The following is an 11,574-nucleotide window of genomic DNA, read 5'->3' on the forward strand; positions in this document are numbered from 1 at the left end:
TCTGAAATATCTTTCACAAAACAAATGGAATTCATTTTCATTAGACTATCATGTTCATGAAATTCTGATGTAATTCAAGAAGAAAGAGAATTCTGATACTTAATGAAATAAACGATTGGATAAGTAATGCGAGAAATTTATCTTAAAAATTTTTTCTCTTTGTATTTAAGCAAATCAGAATAACTTTAATAAAAATAAATAATTATACTTTGTTTTATTTGTTTACATAATTTTATTTTTATTATTTTTTAAAAAATCTATTTCTCATAAGATTTCGAAAATAATATCAAATTTTTTTATTTTTTCATATAAAAGTTATATCTAGTCTATATTCATAAAATTTGTTACTTATTTGTATCTACTAACTATATTTTTAATTATAAAATAATATAATTATTTTCTTTTTTTAATTTTTAAATTTATAATAAAAATAAATTGAGAAAATAAATATATCAAATCTATTTGAAATAAAATGCAATATCAATATTTAAAATTAGATTGTAAATATTTACAATTATATTTACAATTATTAACTATTTAATAATAAATTATCAATAAAAATTATATAGATCATTATTAATAATTTAAATAATATTTTCAATTTTCTTTCATATATAATCTATTTTTTTATTAATTATTTTTTAAACATTTTTGCCACGTTAAATTAAAAAAATTTTGTTTTAATCTCTTATAAATTGTTATATCAAAGATATAACAAAGATACTTATATTCATCGATCATAAATGAAGTCATTGTAATGATATATTCACATTTTGAAGATTACATTAATTATATTATTTTATTTAATATATATGAATATGTATATATTCAATGAGAATAAAAAATAACATAATACAAAATTATTTTAAAAAAGAAAGATTAATATAATAATATAAAAATATAAGAGATTTAAGCTTGCTTCATCAAAGATAAAAAGATATATTTCGATTATTTTTCTTTCAATTATATAAAATTACATAATTTATATTCAAAATTTTCAATAATAAAAAATATAATAATTATATAATACAATGATAATTGTATAATAATAAAAAATTCATTCTACGATAAAATACATCTTCAATAATAACTATAGTGCTGAAAAGATTAAACATTCGAATTATTGAAATTTCATATTTTCATTGGAATTCCATTTTTTTCGTAAAACATCATTGTTTGAATTATTCCCATAGAATCGGTAACTGCTATAATTCTGCATTAATCATATTATAAAGCATAACAATACTATCACGACAGTTTCTTGATATCGCAACAGAGATTCTCTGATATATTCTCTCAGGCATATTCTCCTGGTACATATCTCCTGAACATTAAATATTATCAAAGATGTTTTACTCTATATCGAGGAATATATAAAAACGATTAAAAATCAATGCGATGCAAAGAAATTCAAAATATTATAGAACGCATATACAAATCAATGGTTCCAGAACATAATCGTAACGAAAGTGGCAAATTCTTATCTTCACACATCATCAAACGATATAATCTGTAGATCGTACGTCAACCTCAGTGGGGTGCCTTTGTATCTTAAAGTTCTGCGAATCTGATGAATGATACGATTGGATATCAAACGAACCGAATCACTGATGCCAAAGAAGTTTTGGCTCGATCATAATCAATTTATTCAAGCTCTATTCCATTCATTGATGTTGTTATAATTCAAATAACAATGACACTGGATAAATATGAAATAACAATGATATTGAATAATTAAAATGCAAAAAAACATATATATTCTTATTCAAAGTTTTTAATAATATATTAATATCAATATGTATTAATATGAAATGAAATATAACATATTAAAATTAACATATTTAAAAAATGCATATAATTTATAATTTATTTACAAATAGTAAATATATTTGTAAAATATCTTTCAAGTCTATAGATTAATACAAAAATTAATGTACAAAAATCTCGGTTAAAGTTTATTTATTAAGCAATTAAATTTTACATCAAAAAAAAAGCGAGATGAAAACAATGAAATGCAACGCAGAAATGTGACGAAGATCCATCTCATTTTACTTTCATTTCATTTTATCTAATTAAAATTTTAATTGTTTGTTATTTAATAAATGGGACACAACTAATATTTTTATATACCTATTTTTATGTTTATTTTGACATCTAGAATTGATTTTCCATGTCTTACGAATATATTAATATCCTATATTTCAAATATTAAAATTTCATCAAATATATAAATTTTTCTAGAATGAAAATATATATATAAATTATAAGTATAAATTTATATATAATTATATATAATTATATATATAAGGTTATGGATTTGAAATGTATATAGTAGTTATCTATGTATGTATATTTTTAAAAAATACAGGAATTATAACATAGATGAAATATAATTTATATTAAAGACATATATATATATATATATATATAAATAAGAATATATAGATTATATATAATTATTGTTTCTACAAAACATATACAAAAAAAACATGAACAAACTAGTATTAAAATACATATTCATATATTTTTTGTTTTTCGTAAGTAAATTTCACAAAATTTAAATTAAAATATCTATAAAACTAATGATTTTTTTTGTTATGTATGGTAGTCTAATAATTATTTTCTGTAGATAATTAATTATATTAATCATTTTCAAAAATATTCAAAAATATGTAATTCCATTTAACAAAATATAATTTTCATATATTCTTTATGAAAAAATTAATTACTTCAAATTAATTGCTTCTAAAAACAACATTATTTTTTTAAATTTTAATTTTTTTAAATATCAAAGAGTATACATAATAGAATATATATATATATATATATATATATATATATATAGATTTAAATATTTCACTCTGTATAATTAGTTAATAAATATTGAAATAAAAATATAAGTGCATGAAATAAAGTATTATTAAATATGAAATTAATGGAAATTTATTTTTGATAAATATTTATTATTTAATAACAACGAAAATCTAATGTTTTGAAAATGAAAAAAATATAAAAAAATATTAAGTACAATAGAAATATGTAAAGAAATATATAAAATGGAAAGTAAAAAACAATAAATATAATGAAATGCTATTAAATTATTTAATTATTAACTATTGAATATTTCTATGATTATATAAGATATATTGATTTGAATATTTTCTGATTGTAAGAAAAATTATAGCTGTGCTGAAAATTAAAAAAATATTTATTGTGTTTTATAAAATCTTTTAATTGTATTATAAAAAAATAGAATATTATATTGTTGAATATGATAATTTTTGTTTATCATAAATGTAATTGACATTTATAACTTATATATCATTAATCAATATTATTTTAGTATTTATTTCCAATTAACATTTTTGTAAAAAAAAAAATTTATGTTTGATAAAATCTTTTAATTGAATTATAAAAAAATATAGGAATATTATGCTATTGAATATGATAATTTTTGTTTATCGTAAATGTAATTGATATTTACAACTTGTCAATATCACTAATCAATATTATTTTAATATTTATTTTCCAATTTCATTAACATTTTTGTAAAATAAAAACTTATATTTATATTCATAACAAATAAAGATGAAAATCAAATGTTTTCTTCATTAAACAATTTTAATTGATTTTTTTTATTTTTTAAACATTATACATTAATTTTTAGCTTCTACAACGTTATCATTTATTTTTGGAATGAAAAGTACTTCATTTATCTTATTGATTGTCTTATCTTTGTAATTTCTGACATTATAAAAAATATGAAAAAATATAAAAAATACTGGAAATTTATCAATTTTAGATTCCTATCATCAATAAAAATTTTTACAAAATATATTTTTAAAAAAGGTTTTAAAGAAATATATAACATAAATTCCATATTTGTTTTTTAATATTATTTATTTCAAAATGATATATTTCTATCTATTTATATAGATATTATGTTAGAAAATTTTATATTTATAAGATATTATTATGCAAATAAAATGAAAAAATACAATTGTATTTATAAAACATTCAAATGATTTTTAATAAATTTATAATTTTCTATTAAATATGATAATTTTTCTATATTGAAAATATAATTGATTTGTAAACTATTTAATCACCAGTTATTAAATTCACATCTGACAAAACGAATAAATACGAAAAATTCATTCAAGAATTTATAATGTATTTCATTTATCTATACTTTTCATAAATTACACACAACTGTTACAGATTGAATCGTAGTTACAGATTGTCGTAGATAACGGATAACAGTTATCAAAATTATTTTAAAACATTGAAATTCGTATAAAAGAAGTTCTTTTATTCATATAGAGTATATTACTTTCAAAATTCTTCTACTTACTATGGCGCATTTTACTTTAATTTTTATTTTTATTGTTAATATAATATTCAATGGTAAGTAAATAATAAATATCGAAATTCTAAATATTTGTCCAGAATTTTTTTTAAAAATAATATTCTTTAATTGTAATATACATCTAATTGTATATTACATTAATGAAAAAAATTTTTCACATATATTATTTTATCAATAATAAAAATAAATTAAAATAATTATACTCTTTTATTTTTTTTAGATTGAATATTCTCTATATTTTCTTATTATATATAATAATAATTACATGTATATTTTTCTATTATTAATTCATTTAAAAATTTAAATTTTATATTTTACGTATACCTAATTACCAAAATTCGAATCAACCTATTGATTAACTTTTTTCTCATCAATTAATAAGATGAAATATATTGTACAGAGTTTTATTTTAAGCAACTTTATATAACTCGATTTTAGTTTTCAAAATATTATATATATAATATTTAGTATTATATGCAAAAAACATTTGATATTATATACTATCGAATTTTGTTTAAACGTATATATTGTTTAAACGAATATATATAAATAGAAAAAGTTATTAAAATTCTTTTTCTCTATAATATATTTCAAAATTATCGAAATCAGTGAAAAGTCCACTTTTCTACATAATTATCGAAATTTAAATATATTATTTTATTTGTACAGGTATATCCGCAGAAAATTTGGAAAAAATCGTCGGTGGTACCAATGCTTCTCCCGGTCAATTTCCTTATCAAGTATCACTTAGAAAATCCGGACGCCATTTTTGTGGTGGTACTTTGATTACCGAAAGACACGTTGTCACTGCTGCTCACTGCATTCATGATATTGTATCTGCACCATATAATGATTTCACTGTTGTGACTGGTACAATCAGCAATATAAATGGAGGCCAAAGTTATCGTGTTGCTAAGGCCACTGTCAATCCCGATTTCAAACCTAGCTCTTCTGAATCTTACAGAAATGATATTGCTGTAGTTACGGTAAATATAAATATTTATTATAGTTTTGTGAAATAAAATAATATCTTATATAATAATCAATTAATATTTTATATTTTATATTTATTGATTAAGAATTAAGCAGATATTAAATTTGATATCACTTTAATGATATTAAATATTATGGCATCAAAAATATTTATTGATAAATAAAAATGTAAAAGTTAATCATAAAATAACTCTATCGAAAATTAAAATTTTTTAAACTTTTTCAAATATTTTTATATATAGATAAAATAAAATTTTAAGATCAAAATTAAAAGAATTTAAATAAATTAATAATTAAATACTTAGAATATAATAAAATTTTGATTATGAAAATAATACATTATATAATAATAATACATTATATTGTGTAAATATAAGTATACTTATAAACACAGATTTTAAATTAATAATATAATTTTTTATGTTTTAATCCTATTAAAATGAATTAGATATCAAAAATTAGAAAATATTTATTTTTAAATATAAATATTAATATATTTTAAATATAAATATAATTAAATATAATATAAATCGATTCAAGAAATATTAATATTAAAAATATTAGAAATATTAATGTAACTAATAATATAATTAAAATATTAATATTAATATTATAAGTTTTTCAAACATTTAAGTTTCGAATTATAATTATATTTTAAATTTGCTATTTTTGTTTTTTATATATATTTATTTCATTTATATTTTTATTGAGATTTTTATCAGTGGTTATTAATCTTATTCTTTTTTTTTACATAAAATATATTAATAATAAATTTTATAAAAAATAACATATTTATAACAAAGAAAAAATTTTCAACAATCACTATTTTTCTTAATAACAGAAATATTAAAAACTAATAATTTTCCTTTAATTTTTTTTATAGCTTACCGATACAGTTAAATCAAATACATACCAAAAACCAATTTCTCCAGCTTCTTCTGATCCACCAATTGGTGCAACGTTAATAATATCTGGTTGGGGACGTACTAATACAAATGGAAATCTTCCTGAAATTCTTCAAACAACAAATGTTTATCTTATGAGCAATGAAGAATGTCAAAAACGTATTCCAAATTATCATATCTACAATGGACAATTATGTACTTTTAAAAGAAAGGGTGTTGGTATCTGCATGGTGAGTAATAATTTAAATTTATGTTCTTGAAATTAATATGAATATTACATTAACACATATATGTTAATTTTAATTTGAAAACTTGATTATATCAATTGTCTTTCAAATTCATCTTGAAAAATATTTTTCCTTTTTCTTATAGGGTGATAGTGGAGGTCCTCTTGTCTATAATGGTCAACTTATAGGTATCGCTTCCTGGGTCATTCCATGTGCTCAAGGATATCCTGATGCTTATACTCGTGTTACTCAATATAGAAACTTTATCAACCAAATTGTATCTAACATATAAATTAAATTAAGTAATAATAGTTTCTGTTATATAAATAAAGGAATTTATAATATTATATATAAATAATTAATTTAATATGTTTAAATAATTCAAATGAAAAATTATTAAATATAAAAATATAAAAATAAAAAGAAAGAAAGATTAAAAAATACATTTAAGAATGTCTTATAAGTTTTTTACGCTTTTTTAAAGATTGAGATGAATATAATTTATTTAAAATATCATGTAAATAGAAACTTACTATATTATCAAATATTGATATAATCAATATAATATTGTACTTCTAATAATATAATTATAATATTATAATACTAATTATATAATATTATAGACAATGTAAACAAAGTAGATATGATTTTAAATGTTTCTAATGCAATTTATCCAAATTTTACATACCCATATAAAGTATTTCTTATTTAATAATATAGAAAAAAAAAGTCAACACATTTCTTCACAAATTTTATTCGCTTATAAAATGATAGCATAGATATAAAAAAACAGATCAACAAAATTTTGAAAATAGAATAATTTATATTATGTATTATCATATGCTAATCTGAATTCGAGTTATTTATCACATTACATTTGGGTAGTAAATATATATAAAATTATAAATATAAAATATAAATATAAAAATTATCAATTTTTGTATTTATATTCATAATCATTATAATAGCATTCTTCACGATGAATCAAATTTGATATTTCATCAAAATTCGTTTTTGAAATATATTCTTTTGAAATTATTCCATTTTTAACGCATATAATTAAAAATTTATTGAAAAATAGTTTTCCTTGATATTTAAAAAAATACAAATTTTCATTTTATAAATTTCTTATTTCAAAAAATTAAACCAGAATCTTCTTTCTTTTTATCATAAATAAATTAAAAATGGAATAATTTAAAAATAGCATATTTTGATAAAACAATCCTATAATAATAAAAAATTTGACTTTATAGGCGAAGGATAATATAATATAATTGACAAAAATATTGCAAAAACATTATTTTCTATAGAATAATCTTAAAATAAATATAGCAAAAGTCGATAATCTTTTTACTTGTTACAGATTTCTTAAATCTGTAAATACGATAGATATTTTTTACGACTAGATATTTTTTATGAATTCAAATTCATACATAAATTTATTTACTTAATTTATATAAAATATGTATATGAAATTATTGCATTTTTAAGCAAAAATTTCATTAATATTATTATAATATTATAATTATTTATATTAATTTTTTCATATATGTGCTATCATTTTATCATACTCATTTTATAAATCAATCAAATTTGTAAAAAAACATATTAACGGTTGAATTTTTCTGCATTATTAAACAAGAAATATTTTATATGAATATATATATAAAATTTTGATAAATTGCATTAAAAATTATAGAATATTATTTTGTCCAAGATTGTATTTTCATTTTAAATTTAATATTGATTAGCCAAAGATGACATCATCAACATTGTTCTATTGTCCTTGTCACTGGATTCTTGCCTCTTTGGTATCGCAAGACATGGATCAGCTAAGTAGACCCACTTGTTTGCAAAACCTATTATGGAACTTCTATTCAATATTCATTGATTCATATGATGCTATAATATTATCGATTGGCATGTAACATATCAAAATATTTGATTAAACTATATTGCAATTTTTATAAATAATATATAAATTTATTGATTTATAGTTTAATTAAAAAAATTAAATATATTATATTATTATTTTTTAATTAATAAAAATTTTATTATAAAATTTAACAATTCAAGATACATATTATTTTTATGATAAACTTTGATACATTGATGATCGTAAATATTAAATGAAGAGGATAAACAAATCATAAACAAAAGATTCATAACAAAATTTATAGCAAAAATTATTAATTATAACAATATAAATAAAATATAAATAAATAAATTAAAAATTTAACGCGATTGGTAGTTTCCCAACTCACAAAAGAAGATTATGAAATTTTAGAAATATGATCAGAATAAATAAATGTTTTTTTTTGTTTTATTAAATTATTAAACTTTAAATATATATAAAAAAACAATAAAAATTTAAGTCTACTTAATTCTGATGTTCAAAATTAGAATTAATAATTTGGCGAAAAAAATCATACAATTAATTATTGTTTAATTTTTTTTATGAAATTATAACAATTTAAATATCGATAATTTTTCATTGAATATATTTATGCTTTTATTTATACTCTCCGCTGTAATAAGTAAAAATAAGAATCATATAAAAAAAAGAGCAATCATATATATATTCTTTCATATTAAATTTTAAAATCTTATCTTTTTAATTTTTTTTGTACTATTATTTTTTGAATATAAAATATAAATAACAATGTTATAATTTTAAATATCAGAGATTTTATTATTCTTATAATATATTTTATTTTTCTTATAATCAGATATAATAAATCAGCCAATTAATCGGTAGCAATTGTCAAACGTTACACTTCTAATACAATATGGAAGCTTCTATTATTATTATTATTTTATTATTATCATCACACTAATATAATCATCATTCTTATATTTATTTAAAAATTATTATGTTTATCTATATATATTTATATATATTTCTCGTTTATTTTATACAATATTGTTTAATAACATTTTCTATCATTTATTTTTTAACAATATTTGTATTTTACAATAATTTACTGCGAGTTAAGATTGATTGCTATATCTAATGTTATGATTTTTATCATTGCGATATCATTATATGTCTGATTTCATTTTTTTTTAATTGAAAGAAATAAAGAAAAATATATAATGTAATATATAATACGTGATTTATAAAAATAATCGGATTCAAAATATCGTGTTGAATCAAATGAATTTGAAACTTGAAATGAAATCAATATTAAAAAATATTGAATTTGAATATTATTTTTATTATTTTTAAAATATTAATGATAAATTTTTTTACATGATAATTTTTGATAATAACCTTCAGATATAAGCAGTTTTAATAATAAACTAAACGTAATCACTTTATTATTAATGTATAATTATAAAATGAATTCTGAAAATAATTAATAATAATAATAAGAATTAATAAGAATTAATTACTTTTATAATTTATTTAAAACAAAAAAATTTAAATCAATAAAATATAAATAATTCAAAAAATATTTTTTTTTTCAACACTAAATATAAGTTTGTACAAAAGTTATATTTGATATTTATATTTGAATTTATCCGATTTCTGTCCGTATATATTGTTCATCTTCAAAATCATAAATGAAATCTATAATTTGACCGTTCAATTACATTTTTATAATTTATATTTTATAATATAATTTATAATATTTTTATAATATACTGCTATTTTATCAATTATACTATTATCACTATAAATCAATACTATTTTATCAATTATCATCATAATATTTTTTCAAAAGCTTGTCAATATCAGAATTTTTTATGTTTTTAACTTTTAATTTTTGATATATTAATTTCATTAATTTACATTAATGCAATGTTTTTTCTTCTTTTATATACTTCCATGTATGTTTCGAATTCATGTAATAATTTTCTTTATAATTTTCTTTTTTAATTTTCTAGGATTTTTCCATTAATGTTTTTCTGGAAATAGAACATTTAATATAAATGTAAATTTTGATAAATTTAACTTAAAATACCAAATAGATAATGTTTTAAGTATTTTTTTTATCTTCTCTCAGTTAATATCATGATGATTTCCATGATTTCTATGATGAATCACAAATCTAATAATATCATTAAATATATGTACTTGAAGATATACAATAATGACATTTTAAATAAAATCAAATATGGATTTTTGATACAATAAAATCAGGAAGAAGATAATAAATATTTTAATATTCTCTAAAAATGAATATGTTAAATTTTAATATACTTCTCATATATATTATGCAATGATTTATTTATTATATCTACTATACAAGTTAATTTACATCAATATATGTTATATAGATTAAAATTAATCATATATTTAATGTTAGAATTGCATTTAATATCTGTTATTTATTAGAAAAATGAAATAACACAAAATTTGCAATTATTAAATCATTGAAGTAAAGTTATAGAAAAAAACATTATGACTTACATTTTTTATAATTCTATAAATAAATTTCCAAAACATTAACTTTCAATTCGATTTCTGTAATTCTATTCATTTTTTCTAAAATCATTAATTTTATATGGCATAATATATTATAGTCTTTATTTCTTATAAATAATTATAATATTAAAGATATAATGAAGAAAAAAAAATCCATATGTAAAAACTTTAAAAAAATTAAAGAAATTACTTATAAAATTATTGATTCAATTTAATATTAGAAAGAAATAATAATTGAAAAAATGAATATTTTTGCAGAATAATTAGTAATTATTAAATTGATTACGATATTTTTTTTGCAATTCCAGTCGCTATTTTACAAAAATTTTCAACGTTTTCATCAAAAATTAATAATAAAAAATTAACATATAATAACAATTATATCTTAATAAATATTTCTGAATCTTGTAATAAAAAATAAAGAGATCTATTTGTAATATTATAATAGTTATAATAAATTAATTATAGTTAAGTATATAAATAATTTAATTTATAAAGTATATATATATATATATATAATTTATAAAGTATTTGCTCTGATTTACAAAAAGATTTATTTACTTATTTAAAGAGAGAAATAATTTAAAAAATAATTATTTATTTTCATAATTAATAATCATTAATAATTAAATTGATAATTATTTGATA

General features: G+C 17.3%; 1 protein-coding gene across 1 annotated transcript; it reads left to right on the forward strand.

Annotated features, from left to right (window-relative positions):
- Window positions 1-4,249: 4,249 nt before the first annotated feature.
- LOC107993462 (chymotrypsin-1-like) lies at window positions 4,250-6,841 on the forward strand. The gene is made up of 4 exons (XM_017049878.3): window positions 4,250-4,407; window positions 5,039-5,355; window positions 6,246-6,497; window positions 6,640-6,841. The coding sequence occupies exons 1-4, from the start codon at window positions 4,356-4,358 to the stop codon at window positions 6,784-6,786; spliced, it is 768 nt and encodes a 255-aa protein (XP_016905367.1). The 5' UTR covers window positions 4,250-4,355; the 3' UTR covers window positions 6,787-6,841.
- The last annotated feature ends 4,733 nt before the right edge of the window (window positions 6,842-11,574 follow it).

This window comes from Apis cerana, linkage group LG6 (genome assembly GCF_029169275.1).
Source record: "Apis cerana isolate GH-2021 linkage group LG6, AcerK_1.0, whole genome shotgun sequence".
In the NCBI taxonomy this organism is placed as follows: Eukaryota; Metazoa; Arthropoda; class Insecta; order Hymenoptera; family Apidae; genus Apis; species Apis cerana.